Source organism: Symphalangus syndactylus, chromosome 19 (assembly GCF_028878055.3).
Source record: "Symphalangus syndactylus isolate Jambi chromosome 19, NHGRI_mSymSyn1-v2.1_pri, whole genome shotgun sequence".
Lineage (NCBI taxonomy): Eukaryota > Metazoa > Chordata > Mammalia > Primates > Hylobatidae > Symphalangus > Symphalangus syndactylus.
The window spans coordinates 87,982,392-88,008,016 of record NC_072434.2 but is presented as its reverse complement, the minus strand read 5'-3'; the positions used below and the strand labels follow the sequence as shown (position 1 = coordinate 88,008,016).

At 36.6% G+C, this 25,625-nt stretch overlaps 1 protein-coding gene across 7 annotated transcripts in view; it reads left to right on the top strand.

Moving 5' to 3' along the window:
- The window catches only part of AKT3 (AKT serine/threonine kinase 3), a 370,924-nt gene that overhangs the window by 184,124 nt on the left and 161,175 nt on the right, over positions 1-25,625 (top strand). For all 7 annotated transcript variants that reach the window (XM_063613541.1, XM_055235064.2, XM_055235066.2 and 4 more), the window contains one exon: positions 13,298-13,409. In XM_063613541.1, the coding sequence (XP_063469611.1) occupies positions 13,298-13,409 (112 nt within the window). The remainder of the gene's footprint in view (positions 1-13,297; positions 13,410-25,625) is intronic.

The following is a 25,625-nucleotide window of genomic DNA, read 5'->3' as shown; positions in this document are numbered from 1 at the left end:
TGAATTTTTTTTTAGTGTGTCATTTTAAACTTAAATGTTTAGTTTCTAGAAAGAGGATTGTGTGTAATTTGTTTTTGAAATTGTAATTAGAAAGATGATTGTTCGCCCATTATATTCAGTGTTTCAATCCCATTTTATAATTAATACATTGGAAACTAGGAGGGCAATTAAGGTATAAGGGAAGAAAATTAACATTTTTAAAGAGCCTGCTTTTTACAAGGTGTTTTATTTGTGTGATTGCATTTTGTCATCACATGAAAAACATGAAATAAATATTATTACTTAAAGGAAAAATAACTAGATAATGAATCTGAGACCTAGAGAGACTGAAAAACTTTCCCAGAACCTCAAAGCAGGTATATGGCAGAACTGTGATTTGAACTCTAACACCTGGTTTGAATGCATGTAATCATATATGGGGTTCAGAGATGATAACTCTCTTCAAGTAATACGTAGTCAGCACCCACAGAACTTTCGTGCCATGCCAAGTATCACCCAGTGGGTTAATAGTGGACTCTCATTGTTGTCAAGAGTTGTATTATATATAATAGCGATACTTCTTTCTGCTAGAGCAAAGGAACAAATATAGATGTTGTAGATTGGTGGCTGATAAATTTGATAGAGTTTTATTATGTAATGTTGAGCCAGTTGCTTAACCATACTGGGACTCAGAGTTTTCTCATCTGTAGAGTGAGGGAGTTAGAGGGAAGGATCTCTGAAGTCCTTTCTTCTAAATTCAGTGGTTTGCCTATCAGCAGCAGCAAATTATTTCTTGAAATATTGACTATATTGTGGAGTAGTATAGTAATAAATTACCACTTGTTGAGTACCTTCTGCCTCGTACTTTACATACATATATGTACATACATACACATAAATGTGTGTATTAGTAAGATATATTTAATCTTACTAACATCCTTGGAGGACAGTCTATTTTACAGCTGGAGAAACTAGGCTCATGGAATTTCCCAGTGGCAAGGAATTCTTTCAGAGATGGAGCTGGGAGATAAACCTGCAGCTTTCAAGTTTCCAGACCAGTGCTTTTTCCATATTCCTACTTAACTAAAGGATCTCTGACTACCTTACGTTAGGGCCTTGAGGTGAGAGGTTTTCTAGTGTGGGCAATTCAGAAGATACGGGTTTTCCATGCCTCTAGACTAGTCTGTCTGTCTGTATCATGGATCAGATCTTGTCATTCTTGACTAGTACATGAAGATGTATTTGAGAGCTTTTGGATAATTCCATTTAGGGAAACAGCAGCTTAATGTAGATGATTCACTAGTATGTGAAGATTTCAGCATTGCTTTTCCAACTAAGTCATAGAAGCCATAGGGGAGACACTGATTTTTTTTAGAGGCAGAATCATCTGAGTATTTGCAGTAAGTTATATGATCATTGCATTTTTAACAAATTGAACTTGAGAGACATGTTTTGTTGCTTCCTCTGTGTTGATACATGCTAAATTATTGGCTTTCTGATTTTTTCATCCTTATATCTTTATTTTAATTTAAAAGCATTTATTATACTTTGAGTAAAGTTAAATGAGGCCTAAGGCCACATTGGGAGGAAGGACCTTTAAGCCTTGGAATTTAGGGAAGATATAGAGGCGTTCTTTTGGGTTGGAAATAGTACATAATCAAGCAGATGCTAATGAAAAAATGAAATGCAGGGGAAGAGAAAAGAGACGAGGGTGCCTGTTTGGAAGTTTTGTAGAGGAGAGTACATTGCCCCTTTATTACAATAATGTTTCTGAACTATAATAAGGTCTTTCATTGCAAGTTCAGCTTTTTTCATTCATTTGTTTTGTGCTCTGCTTCCTCTGTTACTAATTGTCAGCACAATAGTCTTCCAACTATGAAGTCTCAGTGTCCTTTTGGACCAATTTGTCATTGTCTTTCTCCCTCACCCCCCAACCCATGCACTCAGAATCTATTACTATGGTTGCATTTTTAGACATTTTTAATGTTTTAAAATGGCACTGCTTTTGAAACCTGCCAGAATAGTTCATGATAACTGAATCATCCAACCAGCAACAGTTATTGATTCCAAAAGCACACTGATAAAGTTTCTGTCTCTATAGGGTGTTCTTATAAGATAATTAAAAATAAACATGTAATATTCTTTATAGCACTATTTCATATGCATTGTTTCCTTTGAACTTCACGTTAGTCCTGTGGAACATTTTGTTAAAATATTTTTGTTAAACTATATTATTTACAGATTTACTCTTTGCCTCATAAATTGTTTGATATTTCTGTGCTTCTAGGAAGTTCCATCTCTCTTCTTTACCTATTGATGGGTCTTTATTTTTATAGACAGATTATTTTATTATGACTAAGGAATCAGTAGGGTTGGCTTAGACTGACAAGCCTGAATAAATTCCGATATTAGACTCCAGGCAACTTTAGTTACATGTTAATTCATGTTAGGTTTTTAACATTTTGGCCAATGAACACTTTAAATGTGTTCTCAGCCTTGTTCCAATAATCTGATATTGACAGAAAGACATTATTTAAATATAACTTCTATAAAGAAGTCCTGAAGCAGTATATTACTTGACAGCTTATCTGTCACTTACAGAACTTTGTCTTATCATGTGATCAGAGCCTCTTGGTGCTTTTAAATATAATGTCAGTGAAGATGGCAGTTATTTTTAATGCATGAATGCTAAATAAAAGATTGGTCAGTTTTCTCTGGGAGAAAACATATTTCAGTTCTCTGAGGTCAGGAGTTTGAGACCAGCCTGGCCAACATGGTGAAACCCCATCTCTACTAAAAATACAAAAAATTAGCTGGGCGTGGTGGCATATGCCTGTAATCCCAGTTACTCCGGAGGCTGAGGCAGGAGAATGGCGTGAGCCCAGGAGGCAGAGATTGCAGTGAGCCGAGATTGTGCCACTGTACTCCATCATGGGTGACAAAGCAAGACTCCATCTCAAAAAAAAAAAAAAAAGTGACTTCGAATCTGCATCTTGGTCTTTGTATATGTTTATTGTTTATTTCACTGTGGTATGTATGCACTGATAAGCTACTTTGAAGATATGTGAGTAGAAATTGTCTCATTGGTACATATGGAAATCTCGAGGCATTTAAGTTGTAAGTTACTTCTAAGTGGGAGCTATACAATTGGTACATATGGACATAAAGGTGGAAATAATAGACACTGGGGATGCCAAAAAGGGGAAGGGTAGGACAAGGACCAGAAAACTACCTATTGAGTACTATGTTCATTACTTGGGTGATGAGTTCACTAGAAGCCCATATCTCAGCTTTATACAATATACCCATGTAACAAACCTGCACATGTACTTCATGAATTGAAAATTTTTTTAAAAAGCTGTATCACAATCACATCTAATAAAACTAATCTTTAGTATTACCAAGTACAAATTCATATTCAGATTTCCCACTTGTTGCCTAAAACTGGTTTGTTTTGCAACAAGAATGCATTAAGGAGGACCACGCATTGCATTTGGTTTTTATAAATCTTTTAAGTCCCTACTAGTCCAGCAGAGTATTAGACTACCTTCCTCACCCCTCTTTTGGGTACATCACTTATTAAAGAGACTACGTCATTTGTCCTGTGAAAGTTCTGTCTTCTGGAATTCTCTGATTGTTTCTACGAGGTGTCATTTAACTTTTCCTCTACCTCTGTATTTACTGTAAAAGGAAGTTAGATCTAAGGATTCCATCAGATTCATATTCAGAATTTTTATCAAGATTGTTTCTTTGGTGAGTCTGTGTACTCCATATTGCGTTATGTTAAGAGGTACCTAGTATTTGGTTGACCAGCTGTTAGTAATGCTATCATCGTTCACTGGGTTACGGTGGTGACAGTGTCATCTCTTCATTATAAACTTAAGTTTCTCTCATGTGGTTACCAGATAATCTGTGGTTTGACATGTTGGCATTATGCAATATTTAGTCTTAATTAGTTACTTACCAAATGAGTTTACCATTGGTGATTTTTGCCTGAACGAATTATTTTATTAGAGGTAGATTCTCTTTTAGGTATTTTTTTAACGTGATTTCAATTAGCCAAGGCACAGATAAATTGGGGCAGTGTGTTAGTCATTCTGTTTATTTATTTGAGACCAGCCCTGTTTAGGCATAGTACCAGAAATCAAATAGTATAGACCTTCCCCTAAGGGAATTTTCAATCTAATGTACATTCTTGTTGAATTGTTTAAAAATTTTGTTATTCAAATCCCAGTTTCATCGTGTTTCAAATATAAATAGCTTTTCTTAAAAATAGACCGGGCACAGTGGCTCACGCTTGTAATCCCAGCACTTTGGGAGGCTGAGGTGGGCGGATCACGAGGTCAAGAGACTGAGACCATCCTGGCCAACATGATGAAACCCCGTCCCTGCTAAAAATACAAAAATTAGCTGGGCCTAGTGGCGCATGCCTGTAGTTGTAGTCCCAGCTACTCTGGAGGCTGAGGCTGGAGAATTGCTTAAAACCCGGGAGGCGGAGGTTGCAGTGAGCTGAGGTCGCGCCACTGCACTCCAGCCTGGTGAAAGAGCAAGATTCCGTCTCAAAAAAAAAAAAAAAAAAAAAATCTCATAATTATTTTTCAGATTTTACCATGTTATTCAGTAGCATGTTATGTAATGAATGGTTAGATATCCTGTGTACATCTGAGTAATTTACTTCTGTTTCATGCATTATGACTATAAATAAACTGCTTATTCTGGTGTATGAGTACAATGGAGTTGTATGCCACTATTAAATATAATGATGTAGATCTTTATTTACTGAAGTGGGAAATATCCAAAACATATAATAGCATCAATAATGGTCTCATTTTTATTTTTCAAAAGTGCTTAGAAAAGGTCTAAAAATGTATGTATTCAAACACTAATAATGGTTATACCTGAATGGTAGGATTATGAGTATTTTTATTTTGCCTATACTTATGTATTTTTCTGTATTAAGCATGGATGATTTATACAGTGAAAGTAAATCAAGAAATATGTTTGAAAACCATCTTGCCCACACAACAATTTGAATTTAGTAATGTCAACAAGCTGTATACTTAAAATGGTTAAAATGGTACCTTTTATGTTATGTATATTTTACTACATTTTTAAAAAGCCCATGGCTATTATACTGCAAAAACCAAAATCAAAGCCAAAAAACCAACATGCCTAATTACTTGAGTCCACTAGATGTTTGCATGCCTCTTATAATTCTTTTAGTAAATGCCTTATGTCATTTTTATATTTTAACTATTGTCTCAAAATGACCACAGTATGTTTATTTGGAATTTCAAGTAGGCAGAAAGTATGCAAAGAACAGTTGTTCCAGAAGACTCTTGAGGTGTATGTTTGTTTAATTAGAGGCAGGATTTGGTGGGCAAACAAGATAGAGAAATGTTGATGGGGAAAATATTGGCTCTGTAAGTGTGCTTTTGGTAAATGGTAGTATCTGTAGTGACCATATTCAAAAAAGAAAAATGTGTTAGGGGAAGTTCACATTAACATATTGTGACTTCAAATTCAACTCAAGTTCATAAATAGTATTTCATGTTAATTCCAAAGTGGTGGTTTATGATAATTAAAATGTCTCAATTTGGAATGTGGATGATAAAGTGAAAAACATCTTCTAGAGGGAAATGTAATGTTAGTAATCCAGTCTTACTCCCATTGTTTATTGAACCCCTTGTATTATGGAATCAAATGTAACAACTTTGTCTTCTCTCCTATTTGCTTATGTGGAGAGAGAGATGTTGAGTCTGGGTGATAAAAGGCAAATGGTTCAGACAAAAATAACTAGCAATGTGGAGCTGGATTGATGCAAGTCTGCAGATCACTTTTCCATTATTAGTAATTGAACATTTTTTTAATCATTAACTTCATTGGTATTGGAGAATGTGAGAGCCAGCAGTAAAAGAACCCAAAGGCTCTCTTGCCTTCCTTTCTGCTATCCTTACCACTTTCTTTCCCTTCAGCTTCTCATTCTAAACCACCTCCCGTTACTCCTACCTGGAGAAACGAGATGTCAAGGATCAGCATCCTGCTAGGGGATAACCCTCATTCCTGTCCATCCCTATACTGTGGAGAGAACCAGAGGCAAACACATTGGAGCCCTCTCCCACTCAAACGCTGTTATCAGTTGGAACTTATCCTGGATTTCCTTATATGAGAAAAAGTGTCATAGATGGGAGAAGGGCCAAGCACGGGGAAGGTATAGAGAAGGTATAGAAGAGGGAACAGACAGTCCTATGGCTTTGACAGATGATTACTGATTTTTAAGGCACTTTTCCTAGCAGTGTATTCTCTTCAGAAGAGCGTGGGATTGGGATTGAGATAGACTTGGAATAAATCCTTACATAATGACTCACAGTTGTGTGTTTTGGGGCAAGTTATTTAGCTTGCCTGAGTCTTGTAAATTTGCTCATTTATAAAATGGAAGATAATAACACCTTTTAGGTTTTTCCTTTGGATTAAATGAGTAACATTTGTGCACCACTCTTTGTGCAGTGCCTGGAATGTAGTGATCGCTCAGCAGTTATCTGCTGCTGGAATTGCTCTCTACCAGGACACCTGCCTCACTTAAGTCACCTTCTGCTCAGTGGATTAAATGAATTTCTTAAAGGTTGATGTATTGAGTCTTAAATAGGTATTATGCTTTTTTGCCCCTAGTGAAAACATTAAACAAAAGATAGAAATGCTTTTTGTCCCCTTCAAAGAACCTCCATGGTGTATCATATTTTTAAGACCTGAAAAATAAACTTGATTTATGGTCATCATAACTCACAGCCAGCATTATTTCATTATGTGATTTCATAAAAAATGGAATCTGGCCGGGCGCAGTGGCTCACGTCTGTAATCCCAGCGCTTTGGGAGGCTGAGGTGGGCAGATCACAAGGTGAGGAGATCGAGACCATCCTGGCCAACACGGTGAAACCCCGTCTCTACTAAAAATACAAAAAAATTAGCCGGGCGTGGTGGCGGGCACCTGTAGTCCCAGCTACTTGGGAGGCTGAGGCAGGAGAATGGTGTGAACCCGGGAGGTGGAGCTTGCATGAGCCGAGATTGTGCCACTGCACTCCAGCCTGGGCGACAGAGCGATACTCTGTCTCAAAAAAAAAAAAAAAAAAAAAAAAGAAAATCTATTATTATGCCTTTGTTTTTCACACTGAATGTTATTTTAGAAAGAATAAAATTAGTGTTTAAATGGCTCAAGAGGTTGGTTGAAACCTTTAAGCATTTTAATCTAAACAGATGATCTCTAAAAATTTTTTTTTGGTTTATGTATTTCGTGGTCTGACATGTTGCAGTCTCTCTAATTGGCTTTCAGGTTTGCAGAGTAATTACAGCTTTGTACAGACTTTGTCATCTGTGGCTCAGAATGGTGTAAAGTAAGCAGAACATTTAAAATTCAGCTCGTGGTTCATGTTGCTCAGGAGAGTTTTTTAACTAGTGTATAACTAATATAAGTAACAGTGTAACAAATAACACTGAGAAATATATGTTATAATAAAAGTTAGCTACCTGGCATTTTGTATAAGCACATTTACTTTACTGATGCATATTAAATGATTCTAAAAATCATAGATAATCATTTGGTTAATAGCTTTTTAGAATCTCTATCCAAAGTTTCTACTTCTGATTTTTAAAATTTAAATTGCCCTACCTTGCTTTGGGAATCTTTACGTAACCAAAAGGAAAATATTCTTCTAAAGAAGTATTGGCTAATCCATTTATTAACCACCATTTCCTTTAAGAATCATGTGTTTCCGATTCCTTATTGCGAACATGCAAGAACTCAAAAGTTTTTCTATTTGCTCGATCACTGGTTTTAACGTGGTGATTTAGAGTTTTAACTTTTTTGAATTTGGATTCAGCTTTTTAAGTTACATTTGTTTTGTACAGCAACAAACCATAAGACATTATGATATTCTCTTGGTAGTGATCCAACTACCACTTGAATATCTTGGTGTAGAGATCAAATGTGTTTGTAGAGTATTTCATACTGAGACCTATAAAATATAGGTTTCTTTCTAGTATACTGTTTATTTGTAATTACATGTAACATTATTTTTGTTGGACTAGAGGGTTCACAGGACCTGATTAAATCCTTTATGGCATAAATGAAATACTACTTTATAATTACATGGGTATAATGATTAGTAGTGTGGTGTGTGCTATGAGCTCATAGAGTTTCCTACTCATTTTTGTGTGCCCAGCATTTTGCATAGTGCCTGGCCCATAACTGACATTTCATATATGTCATTTGGTTCATGAATACTTAGCAAGTTTAGTAAGAACAGTGAAGTTGTGCATAACTACTTAGTCATTATATTACTATTTTAATATTTTTCCAAACCACTCCATACATAAATACAGGTATTTTATTCTTTTCTAAGCCATTCCTTTTCAGTGATCTGCTTGAGAATGGTAATTATAGTAATACCTTGTATTGTTTTTAGCAGCCTTATAAATTATAGTAATTGATATTTGGAATCTCATAACAGCACTTTACGTAGCTTCTAAAAGTCTATTGTTGAGAAGTTCTTTAAATTATAGCGTTTAAACTTCATTTAGGTATAGTGTTGAAAATATGCTTTTAATTCATGATAATGCTTTTAAAGATGATGAACCTGAGGGCTTAGATATAAAGTACTTTCAAAAGGATCACACAGCTGATTGTGTTAGAGCCTGGAGGATTTGAATTTCTTATTCTGATTGCAAAGTCCATTATCTTAATTGCTTGTATCACCATAATGGGAACCTGAAGTAAAACTGAAATAGTGAACCTCAGACCGGGCATTCTTTCTTTGCTTCTGTGCTGTATTTCTCTGTACCCCATAGTTCATTCTTGAATATTTCTCTTGGGCACGCCCCCCATTTAAGTGTCTGTCCTCCGTTCTTTACCTTTAAAGCCAGCCAATCAGTTGTCCAATCATCAGGTATTTATTGTATACTCCTATGTCCTATCACTGTCCTAGGTGCTATAAGAAGAACTGTGCACACAATTCCTAACTTTTAAGTAATTTAGCTAGTGAATTATTGGCTGGAAATTTAATAGGACTTTTGAAAAGAAGGATATGGGGAGGAACAATTGGCTTCAAAGAGAATCAGACTGATGGGCAGAGTCAGTCATAGGAATTGGTTGCCTCTTTATTAGTATAAATTAGTATAATGTCTTTTAAAACTTACATCTTTCAAATGAACAATATTTTTGCTTATTTTTTATGGAATATATATTTTGTATTTTTTAACTTTCATATTTCAAAAAATATGTCATGCTGCTATACAAAGTTGAATTGTGATATAATAGATTTTATGACCTATTGATTCTACCACCTTTTCATTATCTTGCACATCTCCAGGTTCTCACTTTCCTCCATACCCATTTTAAGTTTCTTAGTTGATTATCATAATCACTCCCTTGCCTTGCATTCTCTATTCTTTTCTGTCTTCTTGCTTTGACAAACTTACTTGGTTAAAATACAGCCTTGCTTAAATTCATTACTCTGTGTTCCTCACCTGTACACATGCAGCTGAATATATCTGGGAGAAAATACACAACCATGATCTCTGTTATTACTTTAAATTCTTCATTATTAAATTCAGGTTTGTCCTTCATCCTTCTCGGCAGTCATGGTAGGTCTCTCTAGCCTATTTGTACTTTCATTTTCCAAAGGTGCTATTTCATATCTTTTTTTCTTCAAAGCCCGATGGATCCTTTTGCAACCTTATTCCTGATGACTTTATATCCTAATTCACTGAAAAAAACAGAAGCAGTGAGAAAATAATTTCTACCAGTTTTTACTTGCTTCTGTACTCCCAATTGCATTTGGGCCCTTACACCTTCTCTCTTATTTCATTACTAAACTATTTATACTCCTGATTAGAGCTATGCCTTTACTTGTCCAGTAAATTTAATCCCTTCTTGCTTATATAGGAACATTGCTTTAGAAATTATCTTTTGGTAGCATCAAAATTACCTTCTTTGTTGGATTATTACTATCAGAATTCATTTGGAAAGTATTTATTGAGTACCTGCTATGTGTCTGGCATAGTTCTAAGTGCTAAGTATATGTGAATGGAGCTTACAATCTAGTTGAAAATACAATAAGCAAAAAAGATACCAAAAAACTCATATCAAATGTTAGAAAATGGTAACATGCTATGGAAAATAAAAAATAGAGCAGGTTAAGAAAAGATGGAGGGAGAGTCCTAGGTAAGGGGTGCAGATTGCAGTGTTAAATAGGATGTTTAAGGTAGGCAGCTGTGCGGATGTGTGAGGGGGGAAAGAATGTTAGGCAGAGGGCAAAAAGCTCTAAAGCAGAAAGAGTGTAGTGCATTGTTGAGGAAATGCAGGGAAGCCAGAGTGGCTGGCAGAGCAGCCTGAAAGAGAGTACTAGGGAAGTAGGTCAGAAACTTCAGTGGGGTCGGTGGGAGGGTCAGATCACGTAGGACACCTGCTGAGCACTTGAAGGCCTTACTCGTCTATTCTTAGTGAACTGAAACACTGCAGAACTTTTTTGCAGATCTTCATTTTAAGAAGATTTCTGGCTGCTGTGTTGAGAACAGACTGCAGTGAGGGGCAGGGAAAAGCTATTCTAAGGTTTTTGGAATCATCAGGTGAGAGACAATGATGGCTTAGTCTGAGGTAGTGGAGGTGGTGAGAAGTTATCAGAAGCTGGTTTTGTTTTTAAAGTAGAAACACCAGGATTTGCAGGAGGAGTGAAAGTGATGTCAGAGAAGAGAGGACTACAACGGGATTCTTGGGTTTTCAGCTTGGGCAATTGAAAGGATGGAGGTGTCAAGTGAGATAGAGGAAGCCACAGTAGAGGTTGGCAGAAGAAGGAGCAGGGTTGAGAGAGGTCAAGAGTTCACGTTCGGACATGTTCAGATTCTCCCAGAGCACAGTTTCTGTTTTTAACTTATATAGTCTCTCAGCATCTCTAAATAGGAAGAATCTCGTCTTAGGGCAGCCGGGAGGTTTAGGCACTGGGCACAGAGAATGTGAAGTAGAATTATAGCAGTGGAAAACCAGTTATGAATGGTCTCCCACTTAACAGTAGTTCAATGTAACGATGTCTTTTACTTTACCCTGCTCCTGACAGCAGTACACACTCAATGGAAATTGTATTTCAAATTTTGGAGTTCTGTCTTTTCCTGAGGTAGTGATTTGCTGTGTGATACTCCCTAGTGATGCTGGGCAGCAGCAGCAAATCACAGCTTGCAGTCAGCCACGTGATCACAACATGCACAGTAGATACTCTACAGTGTACTGGGTTGCCAGCATTTTTCTGGATGCTCTTAGTTTTTGTGTTTTCGCATCTCATCATGTTGACAAAACACCCATCTATGTGTAGTGTTCAATACTCTACTACAGAACAGGCTTTGTGTTAGATGATTTTTGTCCAACTCGAGGCTAATGGAAGTGTTCTGAGCATGTTTAAAGTAGGTTAGGCTAACCTGTGATGTTGGGTAGTCTAGGTGTATTAAATGCATTTTTGCCTTACAATATTTTTGACTTATGATGGATGTATTGGAATGTAACACAGTCATAAGTCGAGGAGCACCTGTAATGACAAATAGTACCAATATCAAAAAGGAAGATCACTTTGTGTTTCAGCCTGGGTGATGGAAAAATTATGAAAGCCAGGAGGAGGAATGAATTTTAGGGGGAAAATACTGAGTTTGGTTTTAGGGGTGGTCCAGTAATTCAACCAGGTAGAAATATTCACTATGTGTTTAGATGTGTGTCTTAAAGTAGAACTCCAAGGTGAAAAAAGTTTGGATTTTGATATTGGTAAACTGAGAGATGATTGCCGAAAACATGAAAACTGTTAGAAAACTAAGCAGAGACCCTTGGGTGAATGATTTCTCTCAGTGTAAAGGGCCAATAAAGAGCTTATCTGGGGCTGGGCACAGTGGATCACGCCTGTAATCCCAGCACTTTGGGAGGCCGAGGCGGGTGGATCACTTGAGGTCAGGTGTTCGAGATCAGCTTGGCCAACATGGTGAAACCCCGTCTCTACTAAAATTGGAAAAATTAGCTGGGTGTGGTGGTGCACGCCTGTAATCACAGCTGCTTGGGTGGCTGAGACATGACAGTCACTTGAACCCAGCAGGCAGAGGTTGCAGTGAGGCGAGATTGCACCACTGCACTCCAGCCTGGGTGACAGAGCGAGACTCTGTCTCAAACAAACAAACAAAAACACAGCTAATCTGAGTAAAGAATTGGAAGTATGAAGACAAAGAAATGGTAGTTGATAGTTGCTAATGATGGAGATAGGACACAGCAGATAAGCACTGAGAAAAGACTTGAAGTTTTCAACGGAGATAAATTAATTTCTTCCAAAAGAGCAGAGTCAGCAGATAACCCTACCCTATTTTTTCTTGGTGTCCAATACTACTTATCCTTTAGAGCCCAGCTCAGATGTATGCCAAATAATAATGTTTGTTGAAAGCTTACAGGTCTCATATTATACTAATATTACATGAATTTATTATTAATTCCCACATCAATTCTATGATGTAGATACTGTTTCCCACTTAACTGTTGAAGACTAGAGAGTTTAATTAATTTGTCCAAGTTTGTATAGTTAATGGTACGAAAAAATAATTGAATCCAGGCACACCAGTGTCAGGGAATCCATACTTTAGGCTCGTGTTTGTTGACATCTTCCTAGTTATTCACTAACAGAATTTAATCATGTTTAGACTGACTGGCTCTTGGGGCTGTGGATACTAAGAGTTACAGGCAGTTTATATTGTCAAAAGGCTTATAATCTAGGTAAGGATAAGTGATATTTGTCATTTTCTTAAAATGATAAGTAATACTGTAAGATAGTCTATGGTAAGTGACACATGAGGGATATGGTAATAAGTAATGAGAATAGAGAGGGTGAAATGGTCAGTCTAGGGCCAGGTGTTATGGAAGGCTTCATGGAAGGAATAATATTTGATCTGGACCTTCAAGGATCAGTATTATTGTGACTGCAGGTGATGCATATGGATAGAGGTAAAATAAGTGGGGAAAGTATTTCAGATAGCAAGAACAGCTGGAGCAAAGGCATAAATAAATGAAAGAGTAAGATGTGTTTGGGGAAAATTACATAGTCCAGTTGAGGTGGTTAATGTGGCCAGAATGGGTGAAGGATTGGAAAGGAAGACTAAGGTCAGGCTGTAAATAATCTTGAGTGGAGATCCATAGAAAGCTGTGAGTTCGCACTGGATTTTGTTTAAAATAGAACTCTGTAGTTCTCAATTATTTACTTCTGGTTTTAAATATATCTGTATTTAAGGAAACATTTTATTTTATTCTTAGAATGCCAGTTAATGAAAACAGAACGACCAAAGCCAAACACATTTATAATCAGATGTCTCCAATGGACCACTGTTATAGAGAGAACATTTCATGTAGATACTCCAGAGGAAAGGTAAGAAATTCATTTGTTTTCATTTTGTGAAAAAGCAACACTCAATCTAAAGATGTATCTGTATCTGACTTCATTATTTGTAAATATATATAAATATATTTTTTAAATGCTATAGTCTCTAAATTCTTGCATCTGGCATAATACATGAATAACAGTGGCTTACAAAATAATATACATCAGAACCTCTGGGCATGCTAGAAGATATACTTTCAGAGAAACAGAACATTTAAAGGTTAAAATATAAATTTAAAAAGACATTTTTGGCCTGGCGTGGTGGCTCACACCTGTAATCCCAGCACTCTGGGAGGCCGAGGCAGGTGGATCACAAGGTCAGGAGATCAAGACCATCCTGGCTGACATGGTGAAACCCTGTCGCTACTAAAAAAATACAAAAAAAATCAGCCGAGCATGGTGGTGGGCGCCTGTAGTCCCAGCTACTCAGGAGGCTGAGGCAGGCGAATGGCGTGAACCTAGGAGGTGGAGCTTACAGTGAGCCGAGATCGCGCCACTGCACTCCAACCTGGGCGACAGAGCTAGACTCCATCTCAAAAAAAAAAAAAAAAAAAAAGACATTTTTATAGCCAAACTACCTTTTTTAAAAAATTGTATAATTGATTGTATTCATACTTGAAATTCCAAGGCTAGTGATGTAAAAGATTTCAAGTAACATGCCATTCTAAATTAGTTGTAAGTGGCTGTGGGAGCACTAAGTTGCTAAAGATTCTGAGATTGGGTCTAAGGAGCAGGAGAGAGGATTAATTAGCATTGACTGTCATTGTTGCTAAAGTGGGTAGTGGCAACACTGTAGTAACCAACTCATCAACTTCATCAGGTCCACATTTTTATCCTCCTGATTTATCAGTTTTTACAACCACTTCCCAATTCTGTATCTGCTCACTCCGATACTGAGTTAGGTCCAGCGACCACAGTCACAAAACCATCATCCTGCACATGTTATTATATTTGATCCTAATCAGCAACTTTGTGAAGTTAAATCTTATTAGCCTTATTTTCCAAATGAATACATTAAGTTTTAACAATCTTGTCTAAAATTTTAATAAAAGCAAAATGGTAAAGTATTATTTTAATAACACTTTTGATCAGTAGAGTAAATGGTAATGTATGATTGATTAAGAAATATAGAAAAGAGTTAAGCACTGATAATATTTTCTTTTGTGCACTTCCAATCTTACTCTGTGCAGATGTAATTAGGCCTTTCATATATATACAGTTCTGGGTATGGGTCCCTGAACTCCTACCCTCCCCTCCCCACCATCGATCCTGGGCCTTTTCTCCCTTGATAATTAATACTGAGCTTTCAGTTTGTTGATATGTCCACCCATAATCCATAACCACTAAGTTGGGCCAATTCCTGTGTATCTTTTCAGATCTGAGCTTAAAATGTTATTTTTCCTACAAAACCTCTGACTCTTATAGACTAGGCAGGTTCCTCTGATAGGTACTTAGATATTTTTCTTTTGTACCTTTTCTATCAATTATAACTGTAATCCTTGTTTGCCTTTCTCACTAAATTTTAAGATTCTTGACAGCAAAGATCATGGCTTTCTTGCTCATTTAAAAAATCTTTAGCACATAGTCCATGGCCCAGCACAGTATTTGTTGACTGGCCGGATGAATGGAACTTTTCCCACGTCAATATATATTATTTGAAAATGTTATTCTTAGTGGATTTTTAACATCTATTGAAGCACAATTCATTTTGCCATTTGTGTTTACAAAGCTGGATTTCTGTCAGATCTTAAGACTCTAAAATCCTCTGCTATTCCTGTAATAATATACTACTATTCTGAACAATCAGTTTTCATTTGCATTTATAACTATAAGAAAAAACAGTATTAGTACAAATGAAAAACAGCATACTCATATTTGCCATTGGTATGTGCATTTCTATATACCTCTAGAATCTGGTGTTTGGACATTCTATATGACTTTAGTGTAATATCATTGAAGACTTAGAGAGGGTTAGTGTGAGTTAGAAAAACTCTCTATTTTTAATATTCTGCCCAGTCTAAAATTTTTACCTGTCATAAACTAAATGTATATGTCTCACCTATCTTATATTTATTTCAGTACATGATATAAGGTTGGACTCTCTTTTTTTCTCAAAGGCGAGCCCTTCGTCTCATCTCCATTTATTAGATAATCCATTTTTTTTCTCACTGATTGTGGATAACACATATACATATTTGGGCTTTTAGGATTTAGTCTTTTTTTCCCACCTTTGACTTTTGTGTATTGTAGCATTAACACCACATGGCTTTAATTAGAGAAACTATAAAATTTTTAACTTAATATAGCAACATATCCCTTTTTTTATAAATATGTTCTTAGCTACATTGGTGCATTCTTTTAAAAAATTATGGTAAAAATTACATAATGTGAAATCCTCTTCCATTTTTAAGGGTATAATAGAGTATTGTTAACTATGTGCATATTGTTGTACAGCAGATCTCTAGAACGTTTTCATCTGGCATGCCTGAACCTCTGTTCCCATTGAACAGCAGCTCTCCATTCCCCTACCCCCAGCCCCTGGAAACCACCATTCTACTTTCTGCTTCTGTGAATTCGACTACTTTAGACACGTCACATAAGTGGAATCATACAGTGTCCTGTTGCTGTCTTACTTCACTTAGTATAATGTCTTCAAAGTTAATCCATGTTGCAGCATATTAGAGGATTTTCTTGTTTTTTAAGGCTGAATAATATTCCATTGTATGTATATAACACATTTGCCTTCTTTCTTTTTTTTGAGACAAGGTCTTGCTCTGTCAGCCAGGCTGGAGTGCAGTGGTGTGATCATGGCTTACTGCAGCCTGGAACTCAGGCCCGAGGGATCCTCCCAGCTTAGCCTCCCCAGTAACTGGGCCTACAGCCACACACGCAACTAATTTAATTTTTTTTTTTTTGTAGAGACAGGGTTTCTCTATGTTGCCAGGGCTTGTCTGGAACTCCTGGCCTCAAGCAGTCCTCCTCCCTCGGCTGGAATTACAGGCATGAAGGCCCACACTCCTGGCCAATACATTTTCTTTCTTCATTCATCTGCTGATGGATATTTAGATTGTTTCCACCTCTTGGCTATTGCGAATAATGCAACAATGAGCATGAGAGGGCAGATATTTATTTAAGTTCCTCATTTCACTTTGTTTGAATAAATATCCAGAAATGTGATTGCTGGTTCATATGGTAGTTCTACTTTTAAGTTTTTGAAGAATCTCCATACTGTTTTCTATAGCAGCTACGTTATTTTACATTCCCAACAATAGTGTACAAGGTTTTAATTTCTCCACATCCTTGCTGACACTTACTTATTTTTTATGTTGTTGTTTTTTAAAAATAACAGCCATCCTAGCAGGTGTAAGGTGATATTTCATCATGGTTTTGATTTGTACTTCCCTGATAATTCGTAATGCTAAGCATTTTTCAAATGCCTGTGTGTCATTTGTATGTCTTCTTTGAAGAAATGTCTATTCAAGTCTTTTGCCAAGTTTTTACTTGTGTTTCTGTTTTTTGTTTTCGCTATTGAGTTGTAGGAGTTCTTTATACATTTTGAATATTAAGCCCTTATCAGACATATGGTTTGGAAATATATTCTCTCATTCTGTAGTTTGCTGTTTTGTTCTGTTTGCCGTGCAGAAGCTTTTTATTTTGATATATTTCTACTCATCTATTATTGCTTTTGTCAGTATCAAGAAATCATTTCTAAGGACCAAGTTATGAAGCTTTTCTCCTGTGGTTTTTTCCTAGGAGTTTGTAGTTTCATGTCTTATATTTATTCTTTGATCCATTTTGAGTTGGTTTTGTGTGTGGTGTAAAACAAGGCTCCACTTTTATTCTTTTGCATGTTGATACCCAGTTTTCCCAGCAGCATTATATTTCCACATTATGTTAGTCGTGGCACCCTTGTCAAAGATCATTTGACCGTATATATATGGTTTTATTACTTGGGCTCTCTGTTCTGTTCCATTAGACTATATGTCTTTATGCCAGTACCAATCTGTTTTAATTACTGAAGCTTTAGAATGCATTTTGAAGTCAAGAAGTATGAAGCCCTCAGCTTTTTGCTTTCTCAAGATTGTTTCAGCTGTTTGGGATTCTTTATGGTTTCCATACAAATTTTAGGGTTTTTTTTTTCTGTTTCTGCAAAAATGCTGTAGGATTTTGAAAAGGATTGCATTGAATCTGTAGCATACTTTACGGTATTGACATCTTAACAATATTAAACCTTCCAGTGCGTGAACATGGGATGTCTTTCCATTTACTTGCGTCTCGTTTCATTTCTTTCAGCAATGTTTTGTAGTTTTCAGTGTACAGATCTTTCACCTTCTTGGTTAAGTTTATTCCTAAAGTACTTCGTTCTTTTTGATGCTTTTGTAAATAGGATTTGCCTTAGTCCCTTTGGGCTGCTACAACAAAATATCATAAACTGAGTAGCTTATAAACAGTATAAACAGTAGAAATTTATTTCTCACAGTTCTGGAGGCCAGGTGTTTTAAGTTCAAGGTGCTGGCAAATTCAGTGTCTAGAGAGGGCCCTCTTCACGGTTCATAGAAGGTGTCTTTTCCCTGTATTCTCACCTAGTAAAAGTGCCAAAGGAACTCTCTGAGGACTTTTCTATAAATGCACTAATTTAATTTATGAGTTCTGTCATTACCTCACAAAGGCCCACTTCCTAATACTATCACCTTTGGGGTTAAGTAACCCAAAACATTTATTCTTTGTAGACCTAGTATCTGCAGACAATAACAAATTTATCTCTTCATTTCTGATAGTTTTATGTATTATTTCTTGTTTTTAAGCAATGTTTAATAATTTTGATGATAGCACCTGTACCTTTTTTCTTATTTTATTGGATACACTTCACTAATTTACTGTTAAATATGATTTGTATATGTACTTTATTATGCTGCACATGACCATCCACAATATAGACAAAGATTATTTTTCTTTCTTACGGCTAACTACTTTCACTGCCACAGCCATGGCCACTACACTTACACTCACATATAGAGACACAGGTGCATGCACACACATATGCCTCGCCACCACCATGTTCCAGATACATTGAACTCCTTGTTGTTTCCCAAGTACTGATGCTATACTGTGCTCTTACATTACCCATAGCTCTTTCCTTCTTGCCCTTTTGCCCCTACTGCTAGGAACACCTCATATCCTTCGCTTGTCTCTTGCTCATCCTGGTAAGTACCAATTCATTTTGCACATCTACATTCAAGAATTACCTTTCTCTTTGGGTCGTCATCACAAACTATTATTATTGTTAGAACACCACTGTACTTAGTGTATCATTTTACCCATAACATTTTATTATACTTCCCCACAATACCAAGGCTCCCCGGACTATCAGACTGTAAGTTCTTCCTAAGCCATTCCTTATTTAAACTTTAGTAGCACACATGTATTGGACATTTAATTAAATATTCATTAGTAAGTAAATAATCAGTTGGTGAAAATTGATTTTTGTATAAGTAGTATATGTACTTTTAAAAGATTAATGTACTTGTTTCATGGGGTCTCCATTCTGTTTTTCAAATTAATTACATTTTTAAATATTACTTAGGAATTAAAAGATTGGATGCCCTCTTTCAATTAGTTGGGTACTTTGGCCTGATACTCTTCTGCAGGAATTACCCCCCCCCCCAACCTCACCAAATGGTGTAGGGTTATAGTTTAAGTATCATGAATTATGGTGAATTAGGTAATTTGGGCCAGCCAACTACCACTAGTAAAGCTGGAAAAGACTTTTGTTTGTTTTTGTTTTTTAAAAAGGCACCAGAGAGCTGATAAGGCTGAGATTTATGGGGCCAAAACTTTATTGAAGAAAAAAACCCAGAGAGTGAACCTACTTTTCCTTTTGGGTTACCTGCTAGTTCTTGAAGTGGTATTGGGGATGGAGAGATTTTGAGTAGCTCCCATAGCTGGGAGTGATATTTTGGACTCTAGGATCTCCCAAAGAGGAGACATGGTAAACCACTACATTTTGGTATTGGTAGCTTAAAGGACTGCACCCTATAAGAAAGAGTAAACTGGAAATAGATTTGCTTTGAGAGGATTGACGTATAACTATAAATTATTTCAGTAACTATAAATTGAAATAGTTGAATAACTATAAATTATTCAACTTTGCTAGTTTTCTAGGAGCTTGCTAAAAGCAAATGTAAATTCTCTCTAACAGAAGATTGTATCTTTCTAGACCTCACATTACCTCAGTTTTCATGTGTTGTGTCCAGGACTTGTTAAAAAATGAGTACACAAATGTGACCAAAATAATAGAGGAAAAAAACAGACAATAGGATCATATTCATAGGAAGTCTAGATAAAAGAACTATACATTAATTAGTATGTTCAAGTATGTTAAGATTGTTTGATTCTGCAGAGGGAAAGTATAAAAAAGAAACATGGATAATAGCTTTCATTAGTAATCAAGGTACCATTAAAAAGAAAGAACCCCATAGAAATTCTAAAATTGAAAACAAAACATTTGGAATTATGAGTTCTAGCAGATGGCTTTAATAGCAAACTAGACCTTACATTAGAGAAAATTAGTGAACTCAAAAATACGTCAGAACAGAACGTTTATAGTGAAACATGCAAAGATAAGAGGATAGAAAATAAAAATAATTAAGAATAGAATGTAAGATAAAAACAATGTAGTGAGAATGTCTTACATATATATAATTGGAGCCTTAGAAGGAGAGGAGAGAATAGAGCAAAAAGTATTTGAAAATATAATGATTGAAACTTTTAAAAAATGGCTAAAGATATCAAACCATAATTTCAAAACTCCTATAAATCTCAAGTAGGAAAAATATGAAGAAAATCCCTTATCTCATTAGACTATTAAAAAACAGATAGTGGGAAAATCCCCAGTGTAGACAGAGAAAAAATGTACTTTGCTTTCAGAGCAGCAACATGTAGACCAAAAGGTAATGTCAATATGTGGGATGGAATAATAATGAAATATAATGGAATGATGTTCCCAAATAATGGAACAACATGATGAAACGATACCCCCAAAGTTCTGAAAGAAAATGAGTGCTAAGAAACAACTATTTTCCATGAATAAAAGTAAAATGAAAATATTGTCAGTGAAAAATTGATAGAGGCTGGGCATTGTGTATTATACCTATAATCCCAGCACCTTGGATGGCTGAGGCAGGAGGATCACTTGAGCCCAGGAGCTCAAGACCAGCCTGGGCAACATAGTGAGATCCTGTCTCTACTCCCCTCACCCCCCAAAAATTTGATAGGATTTGTCACTAGCACACCTGTAATAACCAACCTAGTATTCTTTAGACACAATAAGAATAGTCTCAGATAGGAAGATAAATACAGAATGGAATGAAAAAATGCTTAAATAAACCAATAAATAAAAGTAAGCATTGGTTTTTAAATAATTTATGTTGTGTTTTAATTATATAAATGAAAAATATCTGAAGTAATAACACAAATTGAGATCCTGACAAAAATGGAGTTAATTTTTTGTGAGGTTGCTGTATTTTCTAGCAAGAGTTAAAAGTATGGACATTTTAGACTTTGCGAAGTCAAAGTTAAATATTATAATTTCAGTTACAACTACTAAAAAGATAGTGGAGTATGATGACTACCAGGCTAATTGGAGGAGACATGGAATTAGAAAAAACTTATTCTGGCATATATTACATAAGTGGACCATGTAAAGCTAAGGATATATATATATAAATAATTGCAAAAAAAGATGACTGAAAAGCCAACAGGAAAATTAAAATGGAATTCTGAAAAAATGTAAAATAATTAAAAAAGCAGGCAGGAAAGGAGAAAAGGATAAAAAAGATACAGGTTGAAAATAGAAAGTTTGAAAAAAATTGATCATGGAAACGGTAAGCATAAGAAGGATGGATTGCTATATTATATCATTTCAAGTTAAATGTATTGCCATAGATTACTAGGATACTTTATAATGAGAAAAGTTTCTGTTGACAGGATGATATAGCAGTCATCAACACATATAACAGAATTAAAGGATAAAAATGGTCAATTTCACAACCATATTTGGAGATTTAAAAATTCTCAGCACTTGGTAGAGGAGCTACACAAAAAACTAGCTAAGGTATAGAATAACACTGTCAACCACCTTGATATACCTAATATTTATAGAACACTACACTCAAAAGTGGCAGAAGAGACATTATTTTCAAGTAAGCATGGTACATTGATCAGGATGGAACATATTCTTATCAGGATAATGCAGTCCTCATAAAATGAGTTAGGGAGAAGTCCCTCTTTTTCTATTGTTTGGAATAGTTTCAGAAGGAATGGTACCAGCTCCTCTTCGTACCTCTGGTAGAATTCAGCTGTGAATCTGTCTGGTCCTGGGCTTTTTCTGGTTGGTAGGCTGTTAATTGCTGCCTGAATTTCAGAACTTGTTGTTGGTCTATTCAGGGATTCAACTTCTCCGTGGTTTAGTCTTGGGAGGATGTATGTGTCCAGGAATTTATCCATTTCTTCTAGATTTTCTAGTTTATTTGTATAGAGATGTTTAGAGTATTCTCTGATGGTAGTTTGTATTTCTGTGGGATCTCTGGTGATATCCCCTTTATCATTTTTTTATTGTGTCTATTTGATTTTTCTCTCTTTTCTTCTTCATTAGTCTGGCTAGAGGTCTATTTTGTTGATCTTTTGAAAAACCAGCTCCTAGATTCATTGATTTTTTTTTTGAAGGGTTTTTTCATGTCTCTTTCTCCTTCAGTTCTGCTCTGATCTTAGTTATTTCTTGCCTTCTGCTAGCTTTTGAATTTGTTTGCTGTTGCTTCTCTAGTTCTTTTAATTTTGATGTTAAGGTGTCAATTTTAGATCTTTCCTGCTTTCTTTTGTGGGCAGTTAGTGCTATAAATTTTCTTTACACACTGCTTTAAATGTGTCCCAGAGATTCTGGTACATTGTGTCTTCATTCTCATTGGTTTCAAAGAACATCTTTATTTCTGCCTTCATTTCGTTACTTATCCATTCAAGAGCAGGTTGTTCAGTTTCCATGTAGTTGAGCAGTTTTGAGTGAGTTTCTTAATTCTGAGTTCTAATTTGATTGCACTGTGGTCTGGGAGACTGTTTGTTATGGTTTTCATTCTTTTGCATTTGCTGAGGAGTATTTTACTTCCAATTATGTGGTCAATCTTAGAATAAGTGTGATGAGGCGCTGAGAAGAATGTATATTCTGTTGATTTGGGGTGGAGAGTTCTGTAGATGTCTGTCAGGTTCACTTGGTCCAGAGCTGAGTTCTGTCTCATTGATCTGTCTAATATTGACAGTGGGGTGTTAAAGTCTCCCACTATTATTGTGTGGGAGTGTAAGTCTCTTTGTAGGTCTCTAAGAACTTGCTTTATGAATCTGGGTGCTCCTGTGTTGGATGCGTCTATATTTAGGATAGTTAGCTCTTCTTGTTGCATTGATCCCTTTACCATTATCTAATGCCTTTCTTTGTCTCTTATGATCTTTGCTGGTTTAAAGTGTGTTTTACCAGAGATTAGGATTGCAACTCTTGCTTTTTTTTGCTTTCTATTTGCTTGGTAAATACTCCTCCATCCCTTTATTTTGAGCCTGTGTGTGTCTTTGCATGAGAGATGAGTCTCCTGAATACAACACATTGATGGGTCTTGACTCTTTATCCAATTTGCCAGTCTGTGTCTTTTCATTGGGGCATTTAGCCCATTTACATTTAAGGTTAATATTGTTACATGTGAATTTGATGCTGTCATTATGATGCTAGCTGGTTATTTTGCCCGTTAGTTGATGCAGTTTCTTCATAGTGTTGATGGTCTTTTCAATTTGGCATGTTTTTGCAGTGGCTGGTATCAGTTGTTCCTTTGCATGTTTGGTGCCTCATAGTGGTGACAGAATCTCTCAGCATTTGCTTGTCTGTAAAGCATTTTATTTCTCCTTCACTTATGAAGCTTAGTTTGGCTGGATATGAAATTCTGGGTTGAAAATTCTTTTCTTGCCTGTAATCCCAGCACTTTGGGAGGCCAAGGCGGGTGGATCACCTGAGGTCAGGAGTTCGAGATCAGCCTGGCCAACATGGTGAAACCCCAACTCTACTAAAAATACAAAAAAATTAGCCAAACATGGGGGCAGACTCCTGTACTCCCAGCTACTCGGCTGAGGCAGAGAATCACTTGAACCCAGGAGGCAGAGGTTGCAGTGAGCCAAGATTGCACCACTACACTCCAGCCTGGGCGACAGAGTGAGACTCCGTCCAAAAAAAAAAAAAGAGATAATTCTTTTCTTTAAGGATGTTGTGTATTGGTGCCCCCTCTCTTCTGGCTTATAGGGTTTCTGCAGAGAGATCTGCTGTTAGTCCGATGGGCTTCCCTTTGTGGGAAACCCGACCTTTCTCTCTGGCTGCCCTCAACATTTTTTCCTTCATTTTAACCTTGGTGAAACCTGGCAGAGACACAACAAAAAAGGAAAATGTCAGGCCAGTATACCTGATGAACATCGATGCAAAAATCCTCAGTAAAATACTGGCAAACCAAATCCAGCAGCACGTCAAAAAGCTTATCCACCACGATCAAGTCAGCTTCATCCCTGGGATGCAAGGCTGGTGCAACATATGCAAATCAATAAACATAATCCATCACGTAAACAGAACGAATGACAAAAACCACATGATTATCTCAGTAGATGCAGAAAAGGCTTTCAACAAAACTCAGCTCCCCTTCATGCTAAAAACTCTTAATCTAAGTATTGATGGAATGTATCTCAAAATAATAAGAGCTATTTAAGACAAACTCACAGGAAATATACTGAATGGGCAAAAACTGGAAGCATTCCCTTTGAAAACTGGCACAATAAGGATGCCCTCTTTCACCACTCCCATTCAACATAGTATTGAAAGTTCTGGCCAGGGAAATCAGGTAAGAGAAAGAAAGAAAGGATATTCAATTAGGAAGAGAGGAAGTCAGATTTTCTGTTTGCAGATGACATGATCGTATGTTTAGAAAACCCCATCGTCTCAGCCCCAAATCTCCTTAAGCTGATATGCAACTTCAGCAAAGTCTCAGGATACAAAATCAATGTGCAAAAATCACAAGCATTCTTATACACCAATAATAAACAGCCAAATCATGAGTGAACTCCCATTCACAATTGCTACAAAGATAATAAAATACCTAGGAATCCAAATTACAAGGTATGTGAAGGACCTCTTCAAGGAGAACTACAGACCACTGCTCAAGGAAATAAGAGAGGACACAAACAAATGGAAAAACATTTCATGGTCATAGATAGGAAGGATCAATATCATGAAAATAGTCATACTGCCCAAAGTAATTTATAGGTTCAATGCTATCCCCATCAAGCTACCATTGACTTTTTTCACAGAATTGGAAAAAACTACTTTAAACTTCATATGGAACCAAAAAAGAGCCCGCATAGCCAAGACAATCCTAAGCAAAAAGAACAAAGCTAGAGGCAGCACGCTACCTGACTTCAAACTATACTACAAGGCTACAGTAACAAAAACAGCATGCTACTGGTACCAGAACAGATAGATAGACTAATGGAACAGAACAGAGGCCTCAGAAATAACACCACACATCTACAACCATCTGATCTTTGACAAATCTGACAAAAAGCAATGGGGAAAGGATCCCATATTTAATAAATGGTGCTGGGAAAACTGGCTAGCCATATGCAGAAAACTGAAACTGGACCCCTTACTGACACCTTATACAAAAATCAACCCAAGATGGATTAAAGACTTAAACGTAAGACCTAAAACCATAAAAATCCTAGAAGAAAACCTAGGCAGTACCATTCAGGATATAGACCTGGGCAAAGACTTCATGTCTAAAACACCAAAAGCAGGGGTGGAGCCAAGATGGCCGAATAGGAACAGCTCCGGTCTCCAGCTCCCAGCCCCAGCGACACAGAAGACGGGTGATTTCTGCATTTCTGCTTGAGGTACCGGTTTCATCTCACTAGGGAGTGCCTAACAGTGGGTTCAGGACAGTCGGTGAAGCGCACTGTGCGCGAGCCGAAGCAGGGCGAGGCATTGCCTCACTCGGGAAGCGCAAGGGGTCAGGGAGTTCCCTTTCCTAGTCAAAGAAAGGGGAAACAGACGGCACCTGGAATATCGGGTCAGTCCCGTCCTAATACTGCACTTTTCCAACGGGCCTGGAAAACGGCACACTAGGAGATTGTGTC